Source organism: Hippocampus guttulatus, chromosome 10, assembly GCF_054856545.1.
Source record: "Hippocampus guttulatus isolate MCC_2025c chromosome 10, RoL_Hgut_1.0, whole genome shotgun sequence".
Classification (NCBI taxonomy): Eukaryota; Metazoa; Chordata; class Actinopteri; order Syngnathiformes; family Syngnathidae; genus Hippocampus; species Hippocampus guttulatus.
This window is the reverse complement of record NC_141270.1, coordinates 19,621,881-19,635,085: the sequence shown is the minus strand read 5'-3', so window position 1 is coordinate 19,635,085 and position 13,205 is coordinate 19,621,881. Positions and strand designations below refer to the sequence as shown.

Genomic DNA, 13,205 nt, shown 5'->3' with positions numbered 1-13,205 from the left:
CATGTAGACAGTCAACATTTCAATGATATGATATGATTCAATGATTATCATAAATGATTTAACAAGTTCGTCGACAGATGAATATCAATATGCAACATTTTATTTTTCATACATTTCGGAATGATTAAAAGGCCGGTCCGAGAGGAGCTCAGAGCTCACAAGGGTTCATACAGTAAAAGTAGTTCTGAAACATATGAAGGCCCTAGACCGGGGGTCGGCCACCCACGGCTCCAGAGCAGCATGTGGCTCCCCGAAGCTTTTTCAAAAATGTTTGAAAATGGAAAACGATGGGGGAGGGAAATATATTTTTTGTTTTAATATGGTTAATGTAGGAGGACAAACATGACACAAACATTCTTAACGTTTTTCTAATGCTGGAAAATTGTGAAGAATACAATTTACATTTCAACATTTCTGTCAACCAAGATTTGCGTCATAGCCTGAGACACATGTTTCTATTAGCAGGGTGGGATGCCAGGCGGGTGGCTGTTGCAAAAAAAGAAAAAAAAACCCCAGCCTTTCATGTACAATTCACTGAGGGTACCTGCAAGAATTGGAATCTGGAGGGCCGATAGAAGCATTTTAAAACGCTACACGTGAGCTACGTAGTTAACACGTTGCAAAAATGTTTTGTCACATTTTTGATATGTGGAATATAAGTGAGCTCAGAAGCCAGAATAACACCCAGGGAGAGTTGAGGGGTTCAAAGACAGCGTTCCTATTTTAGTTAAAAGTTTCTCTCTCTGGGCCTCAGGACCGGTGATTACAACTTGCGTTTTGGCCTGGTTAAGATGAAGAAAGTTCTCTGCCATCCAGGATTTGATGTCCATGACACAGTTAAAAAGAGTAACAACCCGACCAAATGGCCAGATATGGAATATGTGGACCTGTACACCTATCTCAGCAAAATGACCAGTTTATTTTTTTCATCAATCTGTTCTAATTTTGAACATATATGCATAATTCATTCAGATCTGCATATGTATATTCTAATCAGTGCTTGGTATACATGATTGATAACGAGCCCTCCACTCCAAGCCCTGAGCTGGACATGCCTGATTTAAAACAATTTGAAATTAAAATGAAAGAATAAGGTTCGCAGGAAGTCACAGGTGTGTCTTGGTTTGACGTGGCCTGAAGATGAGAGTGGCCTTAGTGTGGGTGTGCGGGTGTCTCTGTAGCTCATTTCCTACCTAAGCCTGCATGATTCCTACCTTAGATTGTATTTCTGCTTGCACATCAAGGACTGTAAACCCTGTTTTTGTTATAATTCATCATTAAAAAAGCATTCAAGCATCCGATTTTTCTTCATGAGAAGGTCGGGTTAAACTTGCAGCTCTCTGCTCGTGTGGATTCATGTTCCTTCTAATCTGTGGGAGTGAGCAACTGCACACTGCTCTCACCCTCTCAGGGCACAAGGTGACATTGGTTGCACACCAAGCACACACATTATATTTCTACACTCATTCCTTCATTTCCACCCCGGCTTAATCTCCAAATAGGACACCACACCACACCATTCCCACTTAGCTGACAGTTTCAAAAGTGACTCCTAGTTTGCACACTCAGTTGTTCTACTACAGTTTGAGGCATACATTGACATACACATACACTCACAGCTACCGCTGACGTGATATGACGCTGCAGGCTCCATTCAGGAAATCCAAACATGGGTGTAGTTTATGAGCCCCTAAAATGAGGCTCTTCCGTTCATTTTAGAGGTCAGGTGACTAGAAATGTTTGTGTTTTATTTAATGACAAGTTTTACATGATTGTTGAGTGGACAACGTGGGACCACATTGATACAGACATGAAATAAAAGTAATAAACTATAGCTGATTTTCACAAATCTCTATTCAATGATTTGTTCATTCATTCATTCATCTTCCGAACCGCTTGATCCTCACTCGGGTCGCGGGGGGTGCTGGAGCCTATCCCAGCCGTCTCCGGGCAGTAGGCGGGGGACAGTCTGAATCGGTGGCCAGCCAATCACAGGGCACACAGAGACGAACAACCATCCACGCTCACACTCACACCTAGGGACAATTTAGAGTGTTCAATCAGCCTGCCGTGCATGCTTTTGGAATGTGGGAGGAAACCGGAGCACCCGGAGAAAACCCACGCAGGCCCGAGGAGAACATGCAAACTCCACACAGGGAGGCCGGAGCTGGAATCGAACCCGGTACCTCTGCACTGTGAAGCCGACATGCTAACCACTGGACTTCAATGATTTGTTGTATTTTGTTATATAGCTTGATGGGCGGCACCATGGTTGACTGGTTAGCACGTTCGTCTTACAGTGCAGAGGTGCAGGGTTCGATTCTGGCTCCAGTCTTCCTGTGTACAGTTTGCATGTTCTCCCTGTGCCTGCGTGGGTTTTCTCTGGGTACTCCTCAGATCCAAAAACATGCGCGGCAGGTTAATGGAACACTCTTAAGTTGTCCTTCGGTGTGATTGTGAGGATGAATGGTTGTTTATCTGTGTGTGCACTGTGATCGGCTGACAACCAGTTCAGGGTGTACCCTGCACACTGCCCAAAGACAACTGGAATGGGCACAAGCACACCCGTGACCTTCGTGATGATAAGCGGATAAGATGATTGATGAATGGAGGTGGTTTGATTTCTTTTTTTTGGGGGGGGGCAAACATATCGACATCATATAACTTTTTATGATGTCAGGTTTGTGTGCATGTCTGATGTTGTTTTTTGAAATGATGAACTTAGTTCAAATTTATTTTATATGAACGGAACAAGTTAATTCAAAAACTTGTGAACTGAACTTTGAACAATAGTTTGTATAGAAAATGAACTTTCCCAATACTGGTGATGGGGCGATTACACCTGGTTTCACAGTCATAACGGCCCAGTGAAGGTAATCAACCATAACTTAGATGTGACCGACAAAATAAATGAGTTTGACACCTCTAATTTACAGTCTTCAATCAAACAAGCATGCATGCTTGATTTTTTTGGTGGGAGGGTAATGTGGAAGGAAAAGCCACATTTTTGGAGACAGCCCACGCAAGCGTGGGTGGAACCTCTCAAAAGTAAAGCAGATGTACATGAAAAAAAAAAAGATTGTGTCTTTTTTTATGATGACATATACATATAGGTACAGCAGGTCAATCTCAATCTCATTTGTGTCACAGGCCACATTGAAGTTACCGTTTTCCTTGGAGGGCCGTTATGACTGTGAAGGCATTTAAATAAGTCAAGAATAATGGTTGATTTAATTATTGTTTAAGTTACAGTAATGAGGGATTTGGTAACAAGAAAACGCTGACAATATCTGTCATATTTATTACACATGAGAAGTTGACATTTTAGTCCAGATTTTAGCAATAATTGTAGAAGTTGACATGTTTGATTTCCGTGCCACATAATATGAAGTAGCGGGCCAGATCTGGCCCCCGGGCCTTGAGTTTGACACCCGTGAGGTACGGCATTACATTTCATTATAGTGTTCCATTTTTTCAGTGCTGTTTTATTTTGTTTGAATTGGCACCGCTTCAAGGATGTGACATTGAAGGAGCTGCTTAAAAAGGTTTTCTGCTGCAGCTCAGGGCCTCTCTCTGCCGAAGCCACTTCTGCTGAGCATTTCTCAGACTCAAAAATGGATTGGGCTCTGTGTCTGTATGTGTGTTTTTTCATTGGCCTGTGTATTTTAGCTTTGAAGCTAAGATTAAGAAAGTCGGTACATGGCCTCCGGGAGCTCCCGTGCCTGCCATGCTTCCCGTTCATCGGCAGTCTGCTGAGTCTACGAAGTGTCCATCCGCCTCATGTGCTTTTCAAGAAACTACAAGAGAAATACGGGCAGACATATTCGCTGATGATGGGCTCACATCGAGTCATCATTGTCAACCACTACTCGCACGCCAAAGAAGTGCTGCTGAAGAAGGGCAAGATATTTGCGGGGAGACCAAGAACAGTGGGTGAACCTTGTCTTCTTCTTTCTGTTCACGACGCCCTTTTGAAAAAGTAGTTTGGGTGAGTGCCCGCCTTTCCTCCACGCATTCAGTATGTGCTGTTCCTCCCCGTGGGATGAAGGTAACCACAGATATGCTGACAAGAGATGGGAAAGACATCGCCTTTGGAGACTACAGTGCTACTTGGAAGTTCCACAGGAAACTTGTCCATGGAGCTCTGCACATGTTTGGACAAGGGTCTGCCTCAATTGAGAAGATCAGTGAGTACTGGTTTAGGATACAAATTGAATCTTTGTGTGATTTAATCCTTTTGAGGACAGCGGTTACTACAGTGGACAGTTTACCATGTTATCAGGTTACAGGGTGCATGAAAGTGTTATAAAATTAAAAATCTTGCCATACAATGCCGAAACATGCATCGTGTCTGCCATTAAAAAACTGTCCAGACTAACATGTACTACGTTCACCATGGGAACAAAATATTGGGACACTTGGCTATTTTGGTTCATACATGATCCCAAACTGAGACCGCCGAAAATGTGGAATTAGTCTCCCTCACTAACAGTCTTGGTATGCACTGTAACATCTGGTATCCTGTATGCCGACAGTTTTTGCCACAGTTCTCGTTATTGTGGAGGTGTACCTGTTGCGGATGATGTATTGGCGTGTACATTTAACAATGATCAAGCTGGAGCAAACGTGGCAAACCATCGGCTTTGACTACGCTGAAAAAAAAATTCTTTGGATCCTTTGGATTGACTGAATTCAGACATGTACCGGTACATCAGTTGCACATGATTAACCCTTTCATGCACCCTGTAACCTGCTGTCCACTGTCGTAACCACTGTCCCTGAAAGGGATCAAATGTGCTGAGCTAACGTATGTCCTTTGAACAATCTCAAGGAAAAGAGTAGAAAATGATGTCAGTTTACTACATTTTAATCAAGTGCAACCAAAAGTGATTTTTTTTTAACAGTGATATTTACTCATGTAAATAATCGAGCAGCTCAATGAAATTGAACACAAGATGGCTCTAATAGTTTGTCCTCCTCCTCAGTCTGCACACAGGCCCAGTCTCTTTGCTCTATCATGACCGAGAAAGCTGCCGCTGAAGCTCCTGTGGACTTTTCTCCCGACCTGACGCGGGTTGTCACCAACGTCATCTGTTCACTGTGTTTCAACTCCACGTACCCAATAGGAGATCCTGAGTTCGAGGCCATTCTTCATTACAGCCAGGGAATTGTGGACACGGTTGCCAAAGACAGCTTGGTGGATATTTTCCCATGGTTACAGGTCAGCAAGCATAATATGACAATCTGCGGTGTACAGTAATCCCTCGTTTATCGCGGTTAATGGGGAGCAAAACCACCCGCAATAAACGAAAATCCGCAAAGTAGCGACCAATTAATTAACATATACAGGAAAAAAAAAATGTTTTTTTTAAAGCCCGCAAAAAGTCCGCAAACAGTCCGTGAGAAGATGCAAAACAACAGCAAGTCACATAGAGCAACATATACAGTACTGTACTCCATGTATATGAAAAAAATATATATACAGTATATACTGTATATATACAGTATATATATATATTTTTTTATGAATATGTTTGAAAAAATCCGCGATGCACCGAATCCACGATAAACGAACCGCGAAATAGCGAGGGATCACTGTACATCTGTTGAAATGCTCATGTGAGAAATGCACACATATCACCATTTGAAGTGCCCGTCATTAACCATTTCACGCAAAAATAATCCTAAACTGCATTAGGATTTTTTTCTCAAGTGTTTTTATTTGTCTTTCGGTATGGAAAGAAAATAGTGACAACATACATAATGAATCAATGAATGAATAACTCATTCCAATGTGTGCTATTAAAATTTGGAATTAAAACAGTGACAGCGATAACATATACTGCCGTCACATTTTTTAAACGAGCATTTGATTTTGCAGGTTCTTCCCAATGCAGACCTGCGTCTCCTGAAACAATGTGTCGCAGTCCGTGACAAACTTCTACACAAGAAATATGAAGAACACAAGGTACATCATTGATCATTTCTGCCCGAAAGAGTCGGCAATCATGGCTTTTATCTAAGATGTATGCCGGGTGCTCGCAGTCACCAGGTAGCCCGCATGCACCACATGCGGACCCTGTGGTTCTGATCTAAAAATAGCCGACCGGTGATAGGACAGAGGTAATTTCCTAGGAATTCTGTCGTGGTGGTCGTTTGAAAATGTGAACAACTGGCAGCTCTTTATAGAAATAAAATGTTGTTCAGTGTATTGATTTTGCTAATTTTCCTAATTATGAAAAATCACGAACATTGTCTTCACATAAATTAATAGCATAAATGACTACATAATAGAAACCACGATAATAACAATGGCCCAACCAATTTGGATGTATTTTTTTTTGTCTGTTATTTGGCAGAATAAAAGTCATTTAAAAAAGATACAATGAATAAAATAACTTTTTTTGGTCCCTTCACTCTTACAACAAGAAATATATTGGATTGGATTGGATTAAACGTTATTGTCAAATGCCCAAATGCTGCACAGATGAAATTTCTTCCCTCTCAACACAAAACAAGAGGAGCCGACGCGGGTGTCCGCGCTGCCATCAAAAGAAAAGTTAACAAAAAATGACACAATAATACAAAACAACACATGAGACACAGACGATCGTGCACTCTTAACCACTTTCCTGCATACACTTTGCTGTCTGAAGCAGTTACAGATGAAAGAGGAGCGAATCAAAGACGTCATGCTGCAATGTGCACACGTCTGCTACAAGCTAAGCTGAGACTGTTTTACAATAGAGAGGAAAAACGGCCAAAATTGGCCAATTTTTCACCTATTTCTTTTGCAGGAGCTATGGATAGCATTCTTATCTTTGTCTTATAATGTAATTTATTGTGTAAAAAAATATTTTTAAAAACAATTGATATTTTGCTGATTTTTGACAATTTGACAAAAAAGAAAAAAACATGCTAATATCCACCGATAAAACTGGTCGGGCCCTAATGACAGCATTATTGAAGGTTATTTGAGCAAATTTGACATTTCAGACGTGTGTTTCAAACTGGTAGCGCTTCGCATTAATCAGTACCCAAAAAGTAACTCTTGGATTCAAAAAGGATGGTGACACCTATTGAACACTTTATGCACTTACTGTATGGACTGATACACACCTTTCAGTAAAATCTATCAAAAGCAGATTACATCACGTAGGTCCCCCAGAAATTTGACTCGTCAGGCTTCCAAGACATTTTGATAGCTCCTTTCAATTTAGTGGGACCAAAGTCTGGAAACCCATGTCCAGTATGACTCTGGTTCTAAAAACATGTCACAGATGATACTAAACCTAATTTTATTCACATTCCATTGAATACTTTCTCTAGGCACGCTGGTTTAGTCCCAAATTCCAAAAACATGCTTGTTCGGTCCACTGAAGAATATGGATCTCCAAAGACTTTTTTTTTTCTAGAAACACACAAAAAACGGAACCAAATACCGAATATATAATATCTATTAAACATTTCACTTCAGAGGTTGAATTATATGATCTATTCAGCTGAGGATGTATTTGTAGGTGCTTTTATCAGAGGTGGCCAGCATCAATAAATCATACATATACAAACACTGAGTGAACTGACCAATCCATAGGGCTGTTCTCATCATCACCTGCATTCTTTGTATTACATCCAGTGAAGCCTTAACAGTAAGCGAAAAGCCCGCCATTGACTGTACTGTGAGGCTCTGCATACCGCATATGTATATGATAATCGGCAGTTAATTAGCCCTTTCATGCACCCTGTAACCTGATAACATGAAAAGCTGTCCACTGTAGTAACCGCTGTCCCTGCAAAGGTTAAACCACGAAGCATTTGAAAATCCCAGCTTATGCTATTATAGGTTGCAAAAAGCGGGCAAACATGTGAGCCGACATTGCGGACTATTACATCGCATTAGTCACAGCTTTCAGTTTAAGAGCCTATATACAGTATGTTTGACGGGTTAATAAAGTGATGAGTAATAGCAGTAACACTCTTGTTAACTCGCTAGCATGACAAGAAACTGATTCTCATCTTGACTGGTGTACTCTGTGTGTTCTGTATGTTGACCCCACCACCAGGCACAGTACAGTGACAATCTGCAGAGAGACCTGATAGACGCTCTACTCAGAGCGAAGCACAATGCGGAGAACAACAACACGGCAGAGGCGAATTCCGAGGCTTTGGGCCTTAGCGATGACCACATCCTCATGACTGTGGGGGACATCTTTGGAGCCGGGGCGGAAACCACCATCACTGTCCTCAGATGGGCCATCATCTACCTTATCCATTACCCGGAGGTAATGTTTGCGAACAGAGCTTATGCTAGCTTACAGGTGGAGTTGAAGGATCAACTCATCATGGACATAAATGCGTGCTGACGATGACTTGGATTCAGTGAAACCTTTCTTGACTGAAGCTATAGCGTTTCTGGCCTTTTGAAATTGTATTGTTTTGGCCAGTTAATTTCTCCTCTTGTTTTCTGACTGTGAAATCTTTTCAATGTTTATGGGTCACTAAGAGTAAGCATCTAGTGAACGCATCGGGTCAGTGACATGTTTCCATGAAGGTAGCCAAAGTCTTTGTGTTCAGGTGCAGACACGTATCCAGGAGGAGCTCGACAGCAAGTTAGGAAAAGAACGCAGCCCCGTCCTCAGTGACGGAGGCAGTCTGCCTTACCTCAAGGCCACCATCAAGGAGGTTTTGAGGATCCGCCCAGTTTCGCCTCTCCTCATTCCTCATGTGGCCCTTGAGGACACAAGGTACAGTCAACACAACTATGATGTCAACAGGCACATACAGTATATCTCAGATTTAGTCCATAATACTGTATGTTCAAATCTACTTTGTACATAAGTGACTATGAACCTCAAGAATGTCCACTGAAACTATTACCCAAGAATGAAACATTGATATCATTGCTCACTCGTTTTCTCATCAACGGTGAAATAATTTGACTGTAGGCCCACTAAGGCACAGATAATTGAGCTGTTTTTGACCCAGTTTTGCCCCTTGCTGACCAAGAAAGAATAACGGCGGACCATCTTATGTCCTCTAAAATGATACTTTACGATTATACCGTGGTCAACTGCGTAGCGCGTCAACCTCACAGTGTAGAGCTGCAGGGTTAAATTCTGGCTTCGGCCATCCTGTGTGGAGTTTGCATGTTCTCCCCGTGCCTGCATGGGTTTTCTCCGGGTGCGCCGGTTTCCTCCCACATTCCAAGAACATGTGTAGCAGGTTAATGGAACACTCTAAAATTGTCCCTAGGTGTGAGTGTGAGCGGTTGTTTGTCTCTATGTGCCCTGCAATTGGCTGGCAACCAGTTCAGGGTAACCCTGCCTATTGTCCAAAAAGAACTGGAATAGGCTCCAGCATGTCCCGCGACCCTTGTGAGGATGAGCGGATCAGAAAATGGATGGATGGATAGATGGATGCCTTATACCGTGGCCTGAGCTGTGAGAAGAGTGAATGTGTCCCAATAATAAGGTCTGAAGCAGGTCAGCACAACAATCTTTTGATTGCAATTTTTCACATCGAAATATTTCTTATCGACCCCGCACATGAAGATGGAAAAAAAAAATCTGTCATTTTAACCCTTTCAGGGACAGCGGTCACTACAGTGGACATCTTATCATGTTATCGATTACAGGTTATCATTATTCATCTATGAAAGGCTTAATAGTTTTTGGTCGTACTGAGTGCGGTGTGCCTCAGAGGCAGGAATTGGGCGTGATCACACATTTAGCTCCCAAAAACAAAGAATGTTCACTAGCGGATATATTGATATGGTTTTGCATGGTTGGGAATTGTGACCTAAATGGTGGGAAGCAAGGATGCAAAAAAAAAAAAAGTGTGTTCTCAAAAATGAATTTCTGAAGAACAAAACGACAAACAAGGTAATGTGAGGAATCCATAATTTAAAAAGTCCAAAATGGGATTCAAAGTAACAAACCAAAACTGGTCATTAACTAACTACAAATGTAAAAAAGACAAAACTTGGGGAAATGCGTGACTCCAGCAGCAAACACAATGAACCGACAAAGAAAAAAAGAAAACAGAGAACTCAAGCCGCGTTCCAGGAGGGCCAGAAGTCGCATTTATCCCTCTTGTATTGTATCAGTTGAAAGCATTCCAGGCGCCAGTAAACAACAATCACAGCTGATGGCAATACATTGTTTTGGGGTTTGTTCCTCAAAACACATTTTGACCTCCAGCAAACCTGTTATCATAATTTGCTTCACTTATGTCAATAAAGGAATCTCTTATAAGCATCTCATATGTTTCACTAAATAACTTCATGCGGGGAGATTGCGGCACAATTTCACGCAGTCAACACAAATCACGCGATGTTATGTGAAGTTATGTTGAAGAACTAAATTAACGTAACAATAAATAAACCGAGATATACTGTATGTATATATATATATATATATATATATATATATACATATATGTTTATATTCTTGTAAATTACTTTTTGACATTCACGGTCTGTGTCGCCATGGTTGAGTGATGGCAGATTGAGGCAACTCGGTGCATGTTCCATGCAGAAAATGGGGTACAAAGGCGCAAATGCCCCGTTACTCCCATTTCTGCTGGTGCAAAGTTGAGCAAAATACCAAAGGAAAGAAAACTCCACTGATGCACACAGTTCAACTGCGCTTTGCTCAAGAATTGCGGCTGAAAGGAAAATAGGGACCCACATCTTTTTTTGCCTAAATAAACCCCAAGAGAACACAAGAGATAAATGTCAATAATGGAGGTACTGTACATTTAGAGCCCTCTTTAAGAAAGCCAAAAACCCAAATAATACGGTTATAAAAAATTCAGACCCGAAGTAAAGGTTTATTTTGGCCCAAAAAAAGCAAGATTCAGGACAATATATATACATCACATTGACAGATGCCCCCGCCCCGTTTTAATAGTATAGTATATTTAATAGTATTTCAACCCTATGTTTGTTTGTTTTTTCTAGCGTTGGAAATTTCAAAGTGCGAAAGGGGACCAGAGTCATCGTCAACCTGTGGTCACTGCACTTTGATGAGAAAGAATGGCAACAACCCGAGCTTTTTGACCCAGGTGAGAAACAACCTTCATGACAGGAATAATATGATACATACCAGGGGTGAGCAAGTCCGGTCCCCCGAGGACCAGGATCCGGGATGTTTCGTATGTCAACTGATTCAAATGATCAGGGGCCGGTTACATAAGTGCTGCAGTAAAGAAGAAATGGGTAGTGCAAAACATCAAGGATAAGGCAAACTATTTGAAGGAATTTCAAGAACTGAAAGGACACAGAGACATTGGATCCTAGCGTCCTGCCAAATTTATCTTATCAAACACCAGCTGGAATTAACATCACGTTTGGTTGTGTTTTGCGCTTTTTCTGTTTAGAGAGACAGAGTGGCGGGGAATTTAATTTGATAGGGCTAAGAGGTGGAAACAATACAAAATATGAAGAGACAATTCACAGCACACAATAAACATGTACAACTATAGTGTTCATTCAAAATTAACGCTTCAACGGCAATATTTGGGCACAGAGCAGATGCTATGACCATAGAGCCCAGTGTTTGAAATTATTTATCACAGCATGTGTTAGCCTCCTCTTGCTCCACAAACTTTGCATCCATTTGGCAGACAATGTGTGCATCAAAACGAAATGACTGAAAGAAACAATGACTAAATCAGAATTTTATGTTTCCAAAACCTATTAAAAAAACTAGAAGTATAGCAAAAAATGTCCTTTGTTTTCATCTTTGTCAATTAATTCCAAACATCAGCAACATTTTAAGATCAACATTAACTCATTCACTCCCAATGACGTTTTTAAACGTCTTTTCAGACTTGGTCTAGAATTGGCTGGTACTGAATGAGTTAAGGTCAACAAATACACAATGAGCCTTCATGATTAAATGTTTTCTTTCTCTACAGTGCCTCTGTAGAGCAGGGGTGCGCAACCTTTTTTGACCCAAGATCTACTTTTCGATCAACCAACTTCCCGCGATTGACCTGTTCGCGCACACGCGCGCATACGCACGCGCTTACACACGCATGCCATCATGAGCAACAGCCATCACGGCCGCCAAGATGAACGAGGGATGGGACACACTTTTGCAGCGTGTTAACTATCGTAGCTCACGTGTACCGTTTTAAAATGCTTCTTAGTCCTTCAGATTGCTATTCTTTGCCAGCGCTCTCGGTGAATTGTACGTAAAACGCCATTTATTTTTCACAACAGCCAACTCCATGGCATACCGCCCTGCTTATAGAAAAGTGTGTCGCAGGCTATGATGCAAATCTTCATTGACAGAAATGTTGAAATTGAATGCTACACATTTTTCCAGCAATGGAAAACGTTAAGAATGTGTGCGTCATGTTTGCCCTCCTAAAGAAACCATATTAAAGCAAAAAATATATATTCCTTCCCCCATCTTTTTCCGTTTTCAAACATTTTTTATAAACTCCAGGGAGCCACGGCTCTCGAGTCGCGGGTCGCCGACCCCCGATAGAAGGCGTAGCGTGTGCTGGAAAATACGGAGTTTCTTCTTTGGTTGATTTCCCTCAATAGTCTTGAGCACACTTATTTTAACAGCTGGTAATGCAACACTGTGTCATGTTGTCCAGTTACACTCAAAACAATGCTTATCTGTGTTTTCTTTGTGTAAAATCACAATGATTAGGGCCAACTAAATACATTTGAACTTTGCAGTTTACTTGTGGTAATAATGTTATCCTATATAACATATGAATTAATGAGACTGTACGAAAATTCCATGTTTGAACTGTCATTTAATCTCACCCCCCCCCCCCCCCCCCATTTTCTCCGTGCTGCAGGCCGATTTTTGAATAGTGACGGCACAGGTCTGATCAACCCATCATCCAGCTACATGCCGTTTGGTGCCGGGGTCAGGGTGTGTGTTGGTGAGGCCTTGGCGAAGATGGAACTTTTTATCTTCCTCTCGTGGATTCTTCAGCGCTTCACATTCTCGAGCCCACCCGGTCAACCTCCTCCCTCCTTGGAGGGTAAATTTGGTGTGGTCCTTCAACCAGCTAAATACAAGGTGACTGTCACACCCAGATAAAGTTAAAAGGCAGACAAAAGCCAGCTCTGCTAGCTTTGTGTTTGCCGCACAACTTTTAAAAATGTATACTGTTGGCAGATGAACAATTTCAAAATTGGCCCCCTCACACTCTCTCTCTCACACGCACGCACGGAC

The 13,205-nt window shown here is 41.6% G+C and overlaps 1 protein-coding gene across 1 annotated transcript; it reads left to right on the top strand.

The window, feature by feature from the left end:
* Window positions 1–3,586: 3,586 nt before the first annotated feature.
* cyp17a1 (cytochrome P450, family 17, subfamily A, polypeptide 1) lies at window positions 3,587–13,199 on the top strand. The gene is made up of 8 exons (XM_086121759.1): window positions 3,587–3,929; window positions 4,049–4,187; window positions 4,986–5,221; window positions 5,882–5,968; window positions 8,064–8,282; window positions 8,575–8,744; window positions 10,961–11,064; window positions 12,823–13,199. Exons 1-8 carry the CDS (start codon window positions 3,615–3,617, stop codon window positions 13,068–13,070), a joined length of 1,518 nt encoding a protein of 505 aa, XP_085977885.1. The 5' UTR covers window positions 3,587–3,614; the 3' UTR covers window positions 13,071–13,199.
* The last annotated feature ends 6 nt before the right edge of the window (window positions 13,200–13,205 follow it).